At 37.3% G+C, this 19,465-nt stretch overlaps 2 protein-coding genes across 4 annotated transcripts in view; one reads left to right on the top strand and one right to left on the bottom strand.

Moving 5' to 3' along the window:
* Positions 1 to 19,210, top strand: part of LOC110440168 (RNA-binding protein EWS) — a gene marked incomplete at its 5' end in the record, with an annotated part of 66,237 nt that extends 47,027 nt beyond the window's left edge. Inside the window, 9 exon segments of one of the 2 annotated variants that reach the window (NR_200056.1) lie at positions 11,796 to 11,967; positions 13,535 to 13,590; positions 13,720 to 14,223; positions 14,351 to 14,548; positions 15,481 to 15,584; positions 16,046 to 16,167; positions 16,240 to 16,511; positions 17,522 to 17,678; positions 18,008 to 19,210. 2 annotated transcript variants of the gene reach the window in all.
* LOC147837912 (uncharacterized) lies at positions 2,787 to 8,805 on the bottom strand. 2 transcript variants are annotated; one of them, XM_087312721.1, is made up of 3 exons: positions 8,680 to 8,805; positions 6,801 to 7,037; positions 3,862 to 5,931 (listed from the first exon to the last, which is right to left on the bottom strand). In XM_087312721.1, exons 1-3 carry the CDS (start codon positions 8,771 to 8,773, stop codon positions 5,927 to 5,929), a joined length of 336 nt encoding a protein of 111 aa, XP_087168847.1. In that variant the 5' UTR covers positions 8,774 to 8,805; the 3' UTR covers positions 3,862 to 5,926. The 2 variants fall into 2 exon arrangements, with proteins under 2 accessions (XP_087168846.1, XP_087168847.1); XM_087312720.1 differs by having other exon boundaries at positions 2,787 to 7,037.
* Positions 19,211 to 19,465: the final 255 nt, after the last annotated feature.

Here is a 19,465-nt window from a genome sequence, read left to right as displayed (position 1 = left end):
ATCACCTCAGATGAGATAAGTGAGTGAAAGTTTACTTTGTTCTATAAAAGCAAGGTTTTGTTGTTTTGTGAGTATCCACAAATAAAAAAATAAAAAAAAACAGTTGCTGCTTTGAATGGTCATTCTCTTATCTTTATGACCAAAATGACAGAATATTTGAAGATTTACACTGCCATTAGAAAATAAAAATAATAAAAAAAAATATATATATATAAGCATACCTGCAAGTTAATATCAATATCTTGTGTTAAAGCTTTTATGCAGTGAATATTGGATACTTTTAATAATCCAGCATTTAAATCAAATTAATAAATGCCCATCATCACAAAGTGATCTTCACAATAACAGACAAGTATGCAGGCAGTAAATCACTAAATATCTCAGAAAGTTATACGTTTATTAATAAGTGCTGTCATCAATATAATCATTGCAGCTATTTTATCTGCACAGACTTGTTTCTAGGTGCGCTGTCGACTCACAGAAATCCTGTATATTTAAACTAATCAGAGGACGACTGAGGATCTTTAAAAATGTTTCCAGAAAAGTGTGCCGTATGCATCAGAAGTTGCTTGGCATGATGTCTGAGGCTGAGACTATATGATTTCAGAATCACTGTGGCTGCGCATTTGAAAATCTATCTATCCATATGACCTGTCCTAGGTTTATACAAATACTGGAGCCATCACAAGGGTAAAAATCTCACTGGACTATTACAAACCATTTTAAAAGTCAATGTTAACTGATATTTCTAACTGGCACACTAAAGCAAAATAGATTAATAAACATCTCAGTTTGTGTGAAGAATCTAAAATGTTTTGAAAAGTAGAATTATGTATGTTTACAATATTTACTGTAAAGTTATTTTCAGTGTGCTACATTTATATAGTGTGAAAAAGAATTAACTGATTTTACATTGTCCCTTTTAGGTTTTGTCACTGCCACTCTCCAACTAACTCAAGACTCACTTAAGTTTTTTCACCCATTCCTTTACTTCCCAAATCTCTAAATGCAATTTTTAGAATTGCTTCAAACTTGGGTGGCCCAAATGTAATTTACTGTTTGTATGGCCTAAGCGATAAGGGCAGAAGTGGTATTTGCTCTCGAGAGGCAACCAGTTCTGTAAAAGTAGAAATAATTTACCTGAAAGACTGTTCACCTATAAGCATTTTAACTGAGATATCCCAAAATTTTACAGTAAGCCAAGTTTATTACAATAATAGTAATAAAAATAATTAATATGATTTATAAATCTTGTAATGCTGTTTAAACGTTTGAGATCAATATTACCATTAGCTTTTTTGCTCACCAAGTTTGCATTCACTTTATTAAAAATACAGAAAGTTGCATTATTGTGAAATGTTATTGAAATATTATTATATAATATTTATATTTTGATGTAAATTGTCAATTTATTCCTGCGATGGAAAAGCTGAATTATCAGTATTATCACTCTAGTCTTAAGTGTCACACCATAGTTCAGAAATTATTATAAATGCTGATTTATTATCATTGTTGGAAACAGTCTAATCAAATTAGTTTTCAGTCAATAAGAAACACATTATTTCTACTTCAGCATTTATTTCATTCTGTATTTTGGATTAATTGAAGCATCCTTCTATAAACAAAATTACAATTCTTGCTGATCCCAAATTTTTGAAAGACTGTGTACTATATTTGTGTGTTTAATGAAAAAAAACAATGTATTTTTTACCTTTAGATCTGCAGCTTGATCTTTGGCACTACAATCGTACTCTCCTGAGGGCGATCGAAAATAATAAAATAAAGATAAAATAAATAAAATGAACACTATAAAAAATGAGATAAAAAAAACATACACTCACATCTCCATGACTATATTATTAATATTAAACATTATTAAGAAAGAAGTGTTTACCGTTTGTCAACGATAGATCCATTAACGACGAACTTGATTGATGTGCACTCTGAACTTCTTTCTCAGACGACAAGTAACAACGTTGCCCAATGAAATCGCGCGTGTCACAGCAGCGGGGTGGGGTTTTCGCGTAGGGGGCGTGGTTTGCGCTGAACTGGTTTGGGAAAAAAAAAATCACGCGTTTGAAAAACCAAACTTTTTCTTCTTGTGATCTTCGTGCCATGGTGGTTGACAACCAGCTTTTTGGAGCATTACCGCCACCGTCTGGATGGAGTTTGGATCATGAGTTTAGTCACGCATGTGTTTATTATGAAACCAACTTCTGCTTTAAAAAAAAAACTGTCAGCACAGGAGCGTGCCATCTCAAAAATAAGCGAATTTTACAGTTTTTCTCTAGATGACATGCATAATCTATTTATAAATAATATTGTTTTGTTTGCGTCTAAACATTGCGACCATCCACACTAAATATTCTTTTTTTTTTTTTTGCTATCGTACCATGAATATGTTCTCAAATTATCATTAAACGTGGAGCTAACAGATTACTAGATAAAATAAGAACTTAATCGGTTGCCATCAGCCGAGTCCTTGCCAGAAGTGGCCAGGACTCTACAGACAGACTCGGGCCGGATATGGTTGACCGGAATCGGGCCAGTGCTTTACAGCCGCATCACAACCGCATGTGCGCGAGCGAGCTGCGGGCCGCACTCTGCCCGGATAACACTCGCCGATGCCGAGTCGGAGCCGGAGGCAGCGGAGGGCAGCCGAGCTCGGGCCGATTACTGCATGCTATCTGGGTTGGCTTAGCCTGTAGTCAGCAAGGCAAAAGTTATATGACCCTCCTAGCTGGCATGTCAATGAAATAAAATAATTAAAAACCAGAGAATATAACTTTAGTTATACGTAGATTATTGTTAATTTGAAATTCGATGATAAAAATTTATATTTCCACAGTTCCCCCTTTGAGAGTTATTTAAAACTCACAAAAAATATAAATTTGTAAGCTTTCCTAAAACCATTCAATGGCTTCTGTTTGATAAACAGAAGCCCCATCTTCCAGTCATGTAACTTGAAAAGTTACAGGCACATTTAACTTATTCTGTGTCATTTCAATATCTACGTAGATGTAAGTGTAGATTTCAAAACTGTTCACACGTTTATGACAATCAGTTGTAATGTCATAAATCCTACATGATGACACAAAAAATCATGTAGTTAAACTGCAGATCTTCTGAAAGTCCATGGCTTGTGAATAGTGTTCAGTGTTTTGTGAGGTGTGTTTCTTGTGGTTCTTCTCCAGCACAGAGTTGATCTGATGACTTCCTGTCATTCATGGATCTCCGTAGTGATGCTCTGGTTTAGAGTGTTTCTTGAGAAGATGCAGTGTTTGTGTTTACCTGCACACAAGAAAACACGGAAACAGCAGACCAGCAGTATTCATGCATAGACTTGTATGATCATAGTTCGTGTGTCTAGTTATTCAGGTGATCGTATAGTGGTGTTAAGTTGGTGATCGTATAGTGTTGTGTATTTTCTGTCTCCTAATCTTAAAGTTATGACACCTATAAAACAGTGAGGTGAGGATAAATGGGGAAAAAGGGAGTCTTCACCACAGGGTGCGGCCCCTGAAGCCTGTTGCTTTCAGTTCTGCCCTGGGCTCCTCACTGGTTTGTGTGTCCTGTTCTGTCCCTGAGTGTGGTGGGCAAACTTTAAAATGTGAGACACAAACTATCATTCAACAAATATCAGTCCTATCAGACATCATAACATTGAATGGGTAGTGATTGGAAAATGTGTTAAACACATTCAAGGCTGTGAGTGGACTTAAGCAGAGTTCCCTAATACAAAGGAAGAAGTTTCCTTTGTGTCTTTTTACAAAGAGTCTTTCACCTTAATTGTAAATGAACTGGGACATTAAGCACTTACAGCCAAAAAATGGTTAGCATCTTTGTGGACAGCTCAATGGATTTAGTGATGAGGGGAGGGGTATGTTGAGGGCATTTAGCAAACTGTTCAGAAGTTGATTTACCCTGTTCATCTCTTTAAAGTTCTTTTTATTCTTTCTACACTCCCTCATCCAATGTACTTTTTTACCACAGTAATGACAACAGATATTTTTCCTAAGACATTTGTGATTTGATGTCTTTTCTGTGTTGACCTTAGTGGCAGCTGCTTCAAATCTGACTCTGTCTTTGATGTAAGAGTCTCTTTCCCACAAAGCTAAACTGTTCAGATTATAGAGAGTGGTGGAAGACCAGGTGATGTTAAGAAATGGCAAAGCTTGTCTGTATTCAGTTGCAAGGCCATCTGACCAGATGCGGACTAGGGGTCCCTTATCATCTAGCACACTGTCCGAATTATCAGCTAATCCACTGTAAGTTATGGCGGATTGACAAAATCTCTCAGTGAATTCATTCACAGATTCATCTTTCCTTTGCACACAACAAGTCACTTTTGACCAGTCGATCTTTGGGCCAACAATGTTCTTTAGAGCTTCAAAACACCCTCTCTCAAATCATCCTTACTGGCATGTTGTAGTTTAGAGGTCACAGTATGCTCAAAATTGTTCAATTCAGATTCAGTGAGAATTTGAGACATTAGCTGGGTGACTTCTGTTAATGTCATGTCATAAAGACGCATTTTGCTGATTAGTGCTCTGCTAAACTCTGAAAAATTTGTTCGTGCTGATGGTAAGCTTTGAGACAGTCTGTTTATTTCTTTAGGTCCTAGTGTTCTGGAAACTGTTTGAATTTGAACAACAGAAGTGTTGTTGTGTGAACTCTCAGTTCTCTTAGATCTTCTGGCACCACAAACCTCCACTGAACCTATAGGTAAATCGCTATCTGACTGGATGGAAATGTCTGTTTCAGAGACAATTTGTAAGTCAGGATGTTTATTATCAGGCTGACTAGCCTTCTCAATGTCAGTTTTTGATTTCTTGAGGTTCAGTTGTTTTGTTAATGAGGTTATTTTAGCATGAAGCTCTTGGATCTGTTTCTCTAATTCTGATTTAGCTTGAGCTTGTTGTTTAGCTCGAGATAAACTGAATTCTCTGTAGCAGCAGATAATGCCTTTTACATTGTTTTTGCGAATGTATGCATCAAGCACTTTCTTGCATTCATCTAATGTCCAAACATCATCTGGGTCAATGCTAAATTTCTTTGTCAAATTTAGTCTGACTCTGTTATTGAGTCCATGTGCTGTCTTAGCAGCAATTTGAAATCCTGATCTGACAATAAAGGAGATGTTAAACCACCTTTTTCAGTTGTAGTGATCAGTCTTGTATTCTGTCTAAACATTTTGTGAGCTTATTATCACAAAGTAAAAATACTAAAACTTTTCAGATGAAAGTGTAGTAATTTCTTCTCTGGCGAAACAGAGGGTAACAATATTAGCACATGTTGCTAAAACTTCCTGCCTGAACAAGAGATAACATAAATTAGCTTGTATTGCTAAAACTTCTCTGGTTGAACAGAGGTTAAACAAAATAAAAGAAAATAGCACGTAAGGCTTTGCTTCTCTGTCTGAACAGAGGATAAACTGTTACTTCTCTATTGAAATAGAGGATAACTTTTTGTTAAACAAACCCTGCAGCTGTTTGTTAACTTTTCTCTGATGGAGCAGAGAATAACCATGTGTATAGACTGGTCTGTATGGTTCTTTTGATAGAGTGAAACTCACCAAATCGAGGTTGAGCTGAAAAGATTCAGTCTGGAGTGGTCTGATCTTTGTATTCAGGTCTTCAATGTTCATCAGGGTTGCAGTCAGCAAATAGTTGAGAATTTGTGACGTCCGGAGTGACTTCAAATTGCCGTTGAGCTGAAGATTCCGTCTGAAGAGGTTTCCTTGATCTTGAAGGTTCAAGTTGAATTTCAGTTCTTTGTGGCAAATTGTTGAGAATTTGATAATTTCAGTCTCTATCCGGGTCACGGCACCAAGTTGTTGTAAAAAAAAAAATAAATGAGTGAAAAAAAAGAGAACCCAGTCCAGGAGACTCGAAACAAGCAGAATTCCTTTATTGAGACGTATTGGTTAATCTGCAGACATACAGCGTCTTTTAGATTTCCAATGTGTCTGCAAGAGCCTACTAGAGGCCCGCAGTCTGCAAGTTCTTTCACAAGTCTCACACAAGTCTGAATTAAGACAAAGATTTCACGGCTATATTGTGTTCTTAGGAGGAGGGGATTTAGCTAAACAAAGCATGCAAATTAATAGTTGTGGTCGGCAGGGTAAACTGCTTTTTCCGGCCTGATCTTATGTTCTGGAGACAAAACCTCCTGACCATTTGATTGAAAAAGAGTAAACAATAGACACCCCATGCTGTGAAACTGATAATTGCATCACTTTGGCTTAGCCTTTAATCAGAAAGACAAAAGTTATATGACCCTCCTAGCTGGCATGTCAATGAAATAAAATAATTAAAAACCAGAGAATATAACTTTAGTTATACGTAGATTATTGTTAATTTGAAATTAGATGATAAAAATTTATATTTCCACAGAACCCAACATTATGTCTCGACTCATGGACTAACCGTGTTTTCACATACCTTGTTTAAGTTTTTTGTTTGTTTGGTAAATCTTTAGATTTTTAGGAACCTTAGTATTTTTCCCTTGTCTTGTTCTTGTGACCCACTTTTTGTTTTGTTTTTTGTCTTGTCTCGTCTCGTCTCTTCACACCTTTAGTTTTTTATGTAGCACGGCTACATAAGATGAAGCAAAAGTTTAACTAATTGACTAAATAACAAATGATACAAACAGAAAGAACGAAACAACGCAATGACGACGCAAAACGAGGTGCAATGACTAAACAGGTGACCCTACCGGAAGCTCATCAGCATTCAAGATTGCAGGACCTGCAGAGAGAAATCATTCAGCAGCAGGAAAACAGTAAGTGCACATCTCACCCTGAGTGGATTTAGCACAGACTTGCCGGGTGAAGTGGCCAAAGAGCATCATGTCCAGTCTTGTAGAGGAGTGAAGCACTTCTGGGTGGAGATATGGAAGACCGGTGGTGGAGAAGAGAACCCTCTTTCCTTCAGCACACATGGTCTTCTTCACCCCAACACTGGTACTAACAACACCTGGGCAGTCCTGGGTGCACTGGACCTGTGCAAAAGATGCAGAGTTAGGGTGATCAGAGTCTGAGCATTTGGCTGCCAATGTACCTCTGCATTAGCTTTCATTCCCATAAAATGTTACTGACAGCTTCTGTACCCTCAGTCTTTGCTATTAGACACTTAATTTTTAGATTAGAGCTTTAATCAATTCAAATACCAGATTAAGTCTAAAATCAGTTCTAAGATCATTTTATCCTTACAGCTTAGCTGTTCACTGCATTCTCTTCCATTTCATCACTTCTATAGAGGCTGAGCACGCTACTGAATTCTGCAGCAAGACTTCTTTCAGAGTTTAACACCAAAACCAGCGAGAAACCAAAGCTGCAATCTTACCAACAGCACTTGGCTTCTGCTTAATGAATCTGCAAGCCGTCCAGACCGGTCCAATCCAGCTCAGGTCATATTTGTATTTCTCAGGATTGTTCCTGGTGCATCATTGATCAATCAACCTTGCTCTGACACTTCTGGATATTTTATCTGTCTTTTGGTGGCCACTACTGTCTAATGAACACCTAATATAATGTTATTTTCATTCAGTTATTTCTGTCAATTATTCTAAAGTGTATAATTATGCTTTTTTCATTTTCAAAAATTCTCACAATATTTTACAAAGAACATTTAATATCAAGTTTTCCAAAATAAAATTCTTAAAATCAGAATCCTGGTTTTGCTTAAATCCTCAACTCTACTTATGACAATAAGTTTAACTATTAATACTCTTAAAATTATAAATGTATAAAGTAGAAAATTCACTAAATGTTTAAAAAAAAATCCATAACCACTTTCAAAATTAAGCTTTTCACATAACAAATAAATATGCAGGCTTACAATCAAACTACCAAAATATTCTTAGTGGGGAAAAAAGCCTTTAGACTGGACAGTCCGTACAGTTTATAGTTATAGTAAAATATTTCAAAGTAACATGATCAGCAATGGTCTTTGGAATTAAGCAGCTTAACATTAAATATTGTGCCAAAAATCTACCTTAATATTATGCAAGGTATTAAAACACAGACAAGGTTATATGGTAATTACATAATACTAAGTAAACATTACACAACATTAAGAGTGTTGCATCAATTCAAATGTTTTCACAGCCTCAATATAAATCCATAAAAGTCTCACCTGTGTTCACACTGGGGAAAGCTTTGCGCTCTCAATTTGTGCTTTAATGATTCCAATATAGAGCAATGGGGCAACTACATACAAGAAAACAACAAAACATGTATAATTCATACACTATGCAAAGCCAAATTGCAATTAAAAAAATAATTAAAAAAAACGCAAAACATATTATAGTACATTCAAGTATTATATTGAATAATACTTCTAGAAATTGGAATATTAAATGTACAGCTTAAGCAAGTTTTTCAAACACAATTCCCAGAGTTAACCTAACACTTGCGGTTTTTATTTTGGCAAAACTTTGAAGACATTATTTAGATTAAGCCAATTCATGATATATTCAAAAAGTGTAGGTCATAATGAGACTCACAGCAGATATCACTACTCCATGAGCACACGACCATCACCTGAAAACAGCAGTGTTGTTCAACATTTGAACTGTACAAACAGGCAAAAACAAACGCCACAGTTATATATTAATCATATTTATAGCTGCCAACATCAGAGGCCTAGAAAAACCATGATATTTATCAAAGACTACTGACCAGCTCCAGCTCCAGCTCCAGCTCCAGCTCCAGCTCCAGCTCCAGCTCCAGCTCCAGCTCCAGCTCCAGCTCCAGCTCCAGCTCCAGCATGTTCACACTCCAGCCTCCAATTCACAGTGACCAACAGAAGAGCAGCAGCCTGTGTGCTTTTATACTGCTGGACAGTTCCATTGACACACACACACACAACACTAATAATCACACACACACTGAACAGTTACATCTCTCTATAACACACTTTATGTAGATACCCGAGCCTTTAATTACACTACAGCGGTTCACACAGATTCAGCATATTCATAAAAAAAAGAACAAATAAAAAAATACAAAACACCCCCCCACACCTGTAGACTTGGTCTCTTCCACTTCCCATGATGCCCCACAGCACAGGTATAAAAGCTCACTCCACCCTGTCCTCTGGTCTTTCAATTTTCAATCCTGAGAGTTTGTCCAAAGGTAAGTCACACGGTATCAAGTGTTGTAGATCGGGTGTGTTGCAGATCGAGTGTGTTGCAGATCGGGTGTGTTGCAGATCGGGTGTGTTGCAGATCGGGTGTGTTGCAGATCGGGTGTGTTGTAAATCGGGTGTGTTGTAGATCGGGTGTGTTGTAGATTTTAGATTATAGTCAGACTCAATCTTACTTTCACCAAGAGTAGATCTTCATCACTTCAAGCTTGGCAATCAATTTCTTTTGAGTTGTTGACATTACACTGATGGTTTAAAAGGAGACGTGGATTTATTAGTAGATTAAAGTTCTGGAAACTGAGGAAAGTGTTAAGATGTTGACTTTGACTGAGGTTATACAGCGCTAAATGCGAATGACGTTTTGCTTTGTATATTGATATAAAGTCATTCATTCAGTGACAGCGTGAGTCTCCCCATATTGTTGACCACGGCACTGAGTATTGGGTCTGAAATAATCCAAGTGTGACGTGAAAACAACATGTGCCCTGTTTGTTTGCCTGAACAATGCTGTACTGATGGTCATTGGCTGATCATATGATTTCTCTGTTTAGAGTTTGCAAGGAATCCTCTTGTGAAGTGATATTCTGAAAGGGATCGTCTGCATGTGTGAATATAAAACCAGCGTTACCTCTGTTCATGTTTCTGCTGTTTTTATCCCGTTGACTTCCATTAACTGTTTATTTTCTAACTCATTACATCAACCTAAATGTTGTTGGTTTTCCTTGTGGGTTTAGCAGCGATCGTTTGTCATTTTTACTGTTGATCATCTGTTGCAGTGCAAACTAAGTTTCTGTTCTTTTTTTTGTTTGTTTTTGTGCAATTTAGTGAGATCATTGTGCACATCTTAAATCAGAGAAAATACAAAGCAGCACCTCAGCTGTCAGAGAACCCTTAACATAGTAAATGTATTCATGCATGTGCACTATGATTTGCCATTTAATTTCATATAACTCCATATAAATCCAGAACTTTTTTTTCCTCTGGCCTATCTGAATGCTGGAAACTGATGATCAACAGTAATAACCACAAACTGTAGCTCTTTCCAACAGGGAAAACCTTGAGAGCACTTGATTATATTAATAATCGAGAGCACTTGATTATACTGTCATGGCTTTGCAATCAAAAAATGCTGTTATAATAGAAGTCAATGGGGCAAAAATCCACCAGCACAACCAAAGAGAAGCCCATTTGATAAACGGGGTTAAGGAGAAATCTTCCCCTTCCTCAACTCTTGCAGATGTGGCTTTAGTGTTGAGTGACTGAGGAAAACATTATTCAGTATGAGATGTGGCCGTCATTATTCTGTCGCTAAACAGTTTCTCACCGCAGTTCAGTTCAGATTGAGGTTCAGCTGGTTTATATTCGCACAGTCGTTCATTTCGCAGTCTCTATATTGTTTACCATGTTAATTTGAATATTGGGTCTGAATGACTTGTAAACAGCATCAGCACTGTCTAATGGACTGTAAATAATGCTGTATTGTGGCGGTCATTGGGTGCTAATATGATTTCTCTGTTTAGAATTGTCAAATAATGCTTTTCTGACATTATATTGAGGAGAGTGTCTGAATATCCCAATATTAAACCAGCTTTACCTCTTCTGTTCAGGTGTTGAGTTTAAAGTGTGAGCTCTTTCATTGTACACATCTACATGAAGGCAAGCTTTTTATTATTAAATCTCTCATTTTTAACTTTCTGACTTTTGCTTTTTTGCATTTAGTTAATCTAAGGCACTGTAGGATTGTTACAAATAAAATGATTAAATTATTTACTCTGCAAACATTTGAACCAAATTAAAAGTCAACGCTTTACACAGATTGTCTTAATGTTTTGATTTAATTGGCCAGTAAAAAAATATTGTTGTCTTAAAAGAAAATCTGGGAAGTTCTGTTTCCGTGTCGGTTTTACTTTGTGCATTACTTCTGCAGTAAACGTTGTCTTTTCTTGGATATTTCTTGAAAATATTGCTGGATAATGGTGGTCATAGGCTCTGAAATAGAGGTAAAGCTGGTTTTATATTGGGATATTCAGACATTCTGCTCAATATAATTTCAGAGAAGTGTTCAATGCAAACTCTAAACGGGGAAATCAAATGTGCAGCTAATGACCGTCAAAGCACAACCATGTTTCCAGTCCATCAGACAGTGTTGCTGTTGTTTTAAAGTCATCCTGGAGTCCTGCAGAGAGGTGATGAACACATGCAGGGCTTCTCAACATCAGCACAGTCCTTCAGACTGATGGAGTTCCTGCTTGATACTCTTCTCATTAATAAAATGACAGCAGTCTTGTTCTGAGTCTAGCGATGCCATCTTTTTTGTCTGAGATGTTTTACTTCTGAAGTCATCTCTGATGTCAATTTCGACAAATCTTCTGTAGTAATAGTCAATGCAGCACTTGTATTGAACATTTCCATGCTGACATGCTCTTTCTCTGCTTGATGTAAGTTTGTTTGTGAGTGAGCGTGTGAAAGCTGCAGGCCGGTTTGTGTTTCAGGTTTTAGACGTGCTCTTTGGTGGATTAAAATGGTTTTGAAACCGGGAATGTCCTGGTGATTTTCTGCCAGTATTCTTCACTTTAGCTCATTTGCTCAGACAGCTTGTGCTGGTGTGTTTTATTCAGTAATATTTCCCGTGTCTTTTGAGTGCAGGTCAGGACTTGTCCCGCTGCAGTTGGAGCTGGTGGAGAAGTTTGCCTGGATGTCACAGCTCTGCAAACTTGGTTCTGGGAGAGGAGGATCACGGCCCCTGCCCCAACCTGACTTGCTGTTCAGGTAACGCCATCTTCTGGTGGCTGCAGCTGCAGGAGTTTTCAGACTTGTGGTGAGTATACAGCAAACATTTTATCCAGTTTATTTTCGTCTGTTTGTGAATACAGGAAAACTCGGATTTAAATGTTTCGCTTTAAATGCGCTGGTCCTGTTTAAACACCTGCTGTGTGTATTTAGCATGTGAGATCGCAGATTAACCTGCAAGGTTTGAGTGATGGACACGATCCCTTTTTAAATGTATGTAAAGCGTGTTCTGCGGATGATTTACTGTGTGAAAACATGCTTTACAGTTTTTCTCAGTTGCTTTGGTGCGTTTCTCAACACCAGTGAATTTCAGCACAACAGTTAATGCATTTCTCAAAACCATTAGTACAAACTGCAAAACCTGTAGCTGATAACCTGCAAAAGCACATCACATGCGCAAAATGGAGAGCTCATTCCTCAAAAGCAAGTATTCATGTCAATCAGTGTCAGTGTCAAGATGAAAAGTCCCGACATCATTATGAACAAAATAGTGAAATGGCTGTGTCATGTTTTCATTATGACGGTTCACTCTGGACAGTTTATCAATGCAAAAAAAGTCAGATGTTGGTGACACTTGCTGATAATGCTCCAGACAGCACTGTATACTGTATGCAGAGCCATTTGAAAACTACAGTAAAGTCAGACCTCACTGCATTAGTAAAGCATCTGAGTACAAGACACTGAATATGTATGTTTCACATGTTTACTGCCTTCGCTCGTTGTAATTCTAATTTATTCACAGCATTGTGCAAAAGAATAAACACCCTTATTTACAACAAGCATAAGCTTCCTTTGGGTTGAACTGTACACAACTGTAAACTGTTGCAGAACATATTGGCACTGAACCTACAACATGCACAGCTCTGTAAATCATTCATCAAATTGTTCAATTTTAAAGACATTTTCAGAAACAAAAATACATTTTTTTTATAAAATTTCCTTGACAGATTTTGACATTAGTTCAACATTTGTGTATGTACTGACACATGTAATGAGGACTGTTAGCTTTATATGGAGTGACTATTCAGCGTTCACAAGTTTATGTAATTTTGACTGACATGACATAAGCAGATGATGATGTTATAAACAGCTGAGTTGTATGAAAGCAGTTGATGCATGTCCTGAAGCATCTGCAATTTGTGTGAAGGAACGGGAAACTGCTACTGTGATGTGCACAAATGACTAACTGTGTTGAGAAATGCATGAGCTGTTGTGCAGAGGTAAATAGTGTCGTGAGAAATGCACCAAAGCCACTGAGAAAAACTGTAATAGTCGTGGCATTTCCACTGCACAAGCGTTTTTCACTCAACTCATTCCAAGCTGATGTGCATTTGTTTGCTCCTGCCTGCACGGTTAATATGGAAATGATGGCAAGTCTGAACTCTCGTAAAGAGCTTAGACTGTGACTGTGTGCTGTTTGACTCATGTGACGATTACACGGTGCATTTTCAGCTGAGTCTCATCACTTTTTCCCCAGAGCTGATTATTTGTGATTATAAAGCTAAACAGTCCGTGCTATTTTGAGCTTTTATATCACAGTTTTGCGCTGATTTGGGGTTCTCACTGTCCTGTTCAACACTGTTGGTCACATACAGTACGCTGTGGTTCCAGTGGAGCAGACAGGCCGTGAGGACAATCCTAACTTATTCTGGTGAGTGAATTTAAACAAACTTTAACATTCGTTTAATATTAATGCAGTCGTTGTTTGAACAGAATAAGCTGAATGAACGTTTAATGCGATTACACACAGATGCATTCTGACTGTTTTCTTTTGTTTCAGATGGCAGGAAGGCCCGCATTAGAAATGTAAGTGCTGTACTTTTAACTTTGGAAAGAAAAAAAGATTATGGACTAACAAATGGAAACTATGAGCCAGAATTGTTCTGTTTCCTTGTTTGCAACAGCAATTGTTTTTGATTTACTAGATTTATTGCCTTATAAGAGCTCTTATATTCACACAGATCCTGCTCGACTGGCGGGTGCAGATGCAGTTGAGTTCAGCGGTCCGTCATGTGGCTTTGCAGACGATTGTTCTGAGGTTTAATTCACGTGTGCCCTGTACATCTTAAATAGATTGTAACTATTTAAGCACACAGGACTGAAATACACCAGGATCTTAACTGTTTTATTTTGTTTTATATTTCAGGTTTATTTCAACTTGTATCAAGTGCTGGGTAAAACCTGACAGCGTCCACAATGCTCTTAAAATTACTCCAGATTTGAGCATCTTCAGGGAAAGGAAAAGGCTGGTCAGCTGTTGGCTGAGCTCTTGTGTCAGACAGAGGTGGGTTGTTGATCTACATGAGTCTACATATTTTCTTCATCTCTCTTATTCTGCCATTTTCTGCTTTGAGCATGGATTTCTTTAACTAGCATCATCATATTTGCATTCGGTTTTCTTTCTTCAATAGGATCTCTCACGAGGACCCTTACTATCAAGTTTCCACAGGAATCATCTGCATCGATAAAGTCCACGTCTTACCCCATCCAGAGTGTTCATCATCTCTCACCATTCATACAGACCTGCCTCCTCCAGTCTTCTGTTGTCTTCTCGGACTCGTGTATCTCCTGCTCTGAAATCAGTGTCATCTTGCTGTTACAGTGTGAAGGTCAGCTCACAGCTACAGATCTTTATAATTTAAATTATCATTTATTTTTTATGTATTGAGAAACTAAATGACTGTGTCCAGTAATGCAGTATACTTCTGTTACAGTAGTAAATTCATTCAGTGAAGTCATTTGGAGATCTTTTTAGCGTATAGTAGAACCCCATGTGTGCACTGTTCACATGTTGATGTTAAAGGGTCGTTCACACAGATGGATATTCTGTCATCTTTTACTCATCCTTCACTTGTTCCAAACATGTTTGAGTTTCATCATTCTGTTGAACACAAAGATGTTTTAAACGGCGCTAGAAATCTGTAACTATTGACTTCCATAGAGAGAAAAATAAATACCATGGAAGTCAATGGTTACAGGTTTTCCAAATCTTATGTTCAGCAGAAAACAAGAACCAGTTGTCTTGGGTTTGAGTAAATTTCTAACGTTTGAGTTATCATCGAGTCCAGCTGTTAAAACAAGCGTTCATGTTCTCGAGGGTATTAACAACATGTAGTGTGAGCATTTAGGACTGGGCTCAATGTTATTCACTCTCGTTTCAGTAAATGCATTTGAGAGACATGTGGGCAAACTAATTTAAGTTGTATTGCACAGCATTTGCATTGATTTGTTGTATTTTGAAAGGAAATTTAAATAAAAACACCCCTCTGTATCACTTTTGTGTTTATTTTAATGCACTAACAGAGGCTAAGTAAACTGACACTAATTAATCATTAAGTGTATTCAGCTTATAGTGTTAGAACAACTCTTATCTTTTAAGCAGAGCTCACTCTAGTTTAAGTATTCATTGCTTAATTTTAGTGCAGCCTTCCTCATTTATTTTTTTTTAAATAAACTCAACTTATCTGGGTTTAGAGTGTGCACATTAATACTGATCTACACTGTTACCCCATAATTCCGTGTGTCTGTCTGTTTCTGACAGCGCTGCAGCTGGTGGAGAAGCTTTGCCCTGGTCACTGATCTGCAGACTCTCTGCTGGGAGTGGAGAGCTGTGCTTAACCTGCTGGCCTGATGCTCAGTCATGAGGTAAGGTTGCAGTTCCAGGCTAATACGGCTGTCATCTTGGCCAATAACATGATGGGCTGCAGTTGATGCTTTTTCATTTGGTTCAACACTTTATTTCTCATTGAGCTGATAGTAACCGGCTGTTCCTCCTATTGAGAAAACAGATGTGAGCAGGCACTAAAGACCAGTTTAGCAGTGTTTTGTCGTTGTTTTACAGTTAAGTATGTCAGTGCATGAACATAACTTTGTCACACTGTAAGCTGGCATCATGTTAGATGATCATCTAAAATGCACCAGAGCAAATCTGAATGGTTTCTTCTGAATGTATAAATATAGGAACATTGAATGTTCATGGCTCTGCTGTTGAGGAGTGGGAGGTGCTGCCAGATTTGTAACAAACAATTACTCCGATTAATTAAGGAATTATTATAAATTCTTTAGTGAAACTTCTCTCACTGCTTGACTTGTCTCTGTGCTAGCAGTTCCCCTCACCGGCCAGCAGAGGTCTCTCTAGTCCAGCTCATGTCTACAAGCCCAGGGCTGGCTCTGATTACGCTGCACCTGAAGCTGGTTTCCACACGCGCGTTTGCTCCTCTCAGCACTCGTACTCTTGCAAACTCTTGTTTTGCTCTATGCTTAATTCTAAGTGTTTTTATTCTCTTATTCTCCGTTGCAGATTGGATTGTTTACACCTTTTATGACTGTCTGCTGGCTGCCTGGAGCTGGTCTGTGGTTTCGTTGTGGTTGTATGGGACCAGCTCTGACCAGTATTGTGGTTGTGTTTCTGCCTGCCCCTGGATCAATGTAGCAGTCGATTCTGTTCCCTTCTGGTTTTCCGGTTCCCCCTATACGAAGCGTGTCCGCTAACAGAGTCTCCAGACACAATCCCAACACAACTGGGTGTATGGAAAGCGAAGATGGACGAGGCTTTCATGTCTTGAATGTAAGGTAAGCAACGTAATAATTAATCAAACACTCCCGTTAAGTGTTTTGTGGTTCTTGTTTGTATTCTCAGCGTCCTCTAATCTGCAGTGGCGCCCCCAGAAAATCTTCATAGGGGTGGCCAGAAGAGGGGTGGCACACACAAAGAAATGAATTCAGTGTAATGTTATTAATTTTTTTCTGGTAAATTTAAATAATGTGATTTTAATTCTTTAATTAATTAGTCTTACAATATCTCAATTCAGCAAGTACATGTGCAAACCAAATAAAAATCAATATTTAGTTTAAAAACACTTCTCATATATAGAAATAACTTCAGTTATTTTTCACATACGTTTATTGTACAGCATACAGAATATGCCATGTCTAAAATTAATTGAGAATGAGTCAAATAATAAAACAAACAAGTGAACAAACTGAACAAGGCATAACTATATATACATACACACACACACACACTCACTCACTATACAGACCCTAATAATATCATTTATCTATATCCCTTTTTGAGCCACTTTATTAATGCAGCTTCTATTGATGTACCTTAAGGTAAATATTACATAGCCATTACTGTCTATTGTGTGCGCGTGTGCGCGTGTGTGCGTGTGTGCGTGCGTGCGTGCGTGCGTGTGTGTGCAGTGGTGGTTCTAGTTTAGATGGGCGAACCACCCCATATACCCACCCTCCTTAAATAGTTACATTTATTTTTCAATAAATAAAAAAATTAACTTAAATTTCTTCTAAATAAAAATATTGTTAATATTATTACACAATTATTATTCTAAATTAATAACAGACATCAATCCTAAATTTTACTGGAAAACAATGTAACAGTGATAAGCTAAGATCACTTGGGGAACCTTTTGCATGAATAGCCTATTAGTTATGACTATTCTATAGAATAAAAAAATGTGTGTTATAGAATTATCTGTGCTCTTTGACCCGAATTATGGCCAAGAAATAATGTTATGATGTCTTACCTCCCTGACTCTTTATCCCTCCTTTCTGCTTTATAGACATGCTTGGTGAAAGTATCATCATATTATATAAACTTTAGTTTTGTCGACTTTCAAAACTAAACACCTGACACCTTCACAAAAGGCTAACTCCGGTTTCACGGCGCATGAGAACCAAGTGAATCATTGAAGTGTTTGAACTGAGTGAATCATTGAAGTGTTTGAACTGAGTGAATCATTGAAGTGTTTGAACTGAGTGAATCATTGAAGTGTTTGAACTGGGTGAATCATTGAAGTGTTTGAACTGGGTGAATCATTGAAGTGTTTGAACTGAGTGAATCATTGAAGTGTTTGAACTGAGTGAATCATTGAAGTGTTTGAACTGAGTGAATCATTGAAGTGTTTGAACTGGGTGAATCATTGAAGTGTTTGAACTGGGTGAATCATTGAAGTGTTTGAACTGAGTGAATCATTGAAGTGTTTGAACTGAGTGAATCATTGAAGTGTTTGAACTGAGTGAATCATTGAAGTGTTTGAATCATTGAAGTGTTTGAACTGAGTGAATCATTGAAGTGTTTGAACTGAGTGAATCATTGAAGTGTTTGAACTGAGTGAATCATTGAAGTGTTTGAACTGAGTGAATCATTGAAGTGTTTGAACTGAGTGAATCATTGAAGTGTTTGAACTGAGTGAATCATTGAAGTGTTTGAACTGAGTGAATCATTGAAGTGTTTGAACTGAGTGAATCATTGAAGTGTTTGAACTGGGTGAATCATTGAAGTGCTTGAAATTAGTTGAACTGCAGGAATTATTGAAGTGTTTGAGTAGTTTATATTGAATCTCTGTGTGACTGTACTGAATGTAATCCTCTTCTAATGTTTTGATGTGAATAAGTGGTTTAATCCTTGTGATTTGGTCAAATTAATTTCAAGTAGACAGAGGGACCTCATTTTTTTATTGTTGTTGTTGTTTTGTGCATTTGATTGTTGAATTTATGTGTATTAGAGTGGTTTAAATTGTTGTTGTAAAATCTGTATAAAGTGTTCTTATTTTGAGGTTTTAAGGAGACCAAACTGAATGTTAGACTGCAATTCAAACTGGGTTAGTCTGTTTAGTTTATGTTCATCTTTAGCTCTATGACGGGTTCTTGTACTGCTAGTATATCCTGTGTAGCTCTGACTTTATAATTGTGTATTTTATTTTACTTATAAATGTATAAGCTGTCACCCCTACCCAGTCAGATCGCCACAGTGTTAATAACCTGAACATTTGACATTACGCAAAACAAATATTTACTAGTTAAGCTCTTAAACATTTATAGTTCACTGTTTTGAGATTAAACCACATTAATTGAAAAATAAAACACATAATATTAAACCGAAACGAAAGATTAAATTTGAATTGAAGATGTTCTGCTTGAAACTGTTTTCAGCTAAATAAGTGTTGCTTTTTGCCTGTTTGCATGCACATAACATAGTAAACAATGTAAACTACAGGCCTTCGAAAGAAGCGGTGACGTAAACATTTGAATAACCATCCATAATTCAACACTCTTGTGTCGCTGGTCTAAATGTGCTTCATGACTGTTCAGTTTCCCGTTACCTGCCAAAATAAACTGCGATGTACAGGAATGATAGATGTGTCCTGTTATTATGATAAGTGTGTGTACTCCACTGTGTACTTAAACATTCATAATAAGCTTTTCAATAAAAACAGCTCGCTGTAATGGCGGCTTGAAGGTTGTAGCCTAATACTGATCTGTAGTTTGTAAAGACTATTCATATTCTTTTTGATACACAGATTCTGAACATGTCAGTGTTTATGAACAGATTGCGTGTGTGTGTGTGTGTGTGTGTGTGTGTGTGTGTGTGTGTGTGTGTGTGTGTTGTTGCACCCACAAATCAAATCTGTTTGTTCTCTGTATTATTGCTGGTAAAATGGATTCAAGGCACAATGAAAGACCGTTGATTAACATTTTTATTAGTTTTTTATTTTATTATTTAT

The sequence above is a fragment of the Danio rerio genome, chromosome 25 (assembly GCF_052040795.2).
Source record: "Danio rerio strain M-AB ecotype USA chromosome 25, GRCz13ab, whole genome shotgun sequence".
Classification (NCBI taxonomy): Eukaryota; Metazoa; Chordata; class Actinopteri; order Cypriniformes; family Danionidae; genus Danio; species Danio rerio.
Note: the sequence above shows the minus strand (reverse complement) of the source record. Positions and strands in the feature narration are given on the sequence as shown.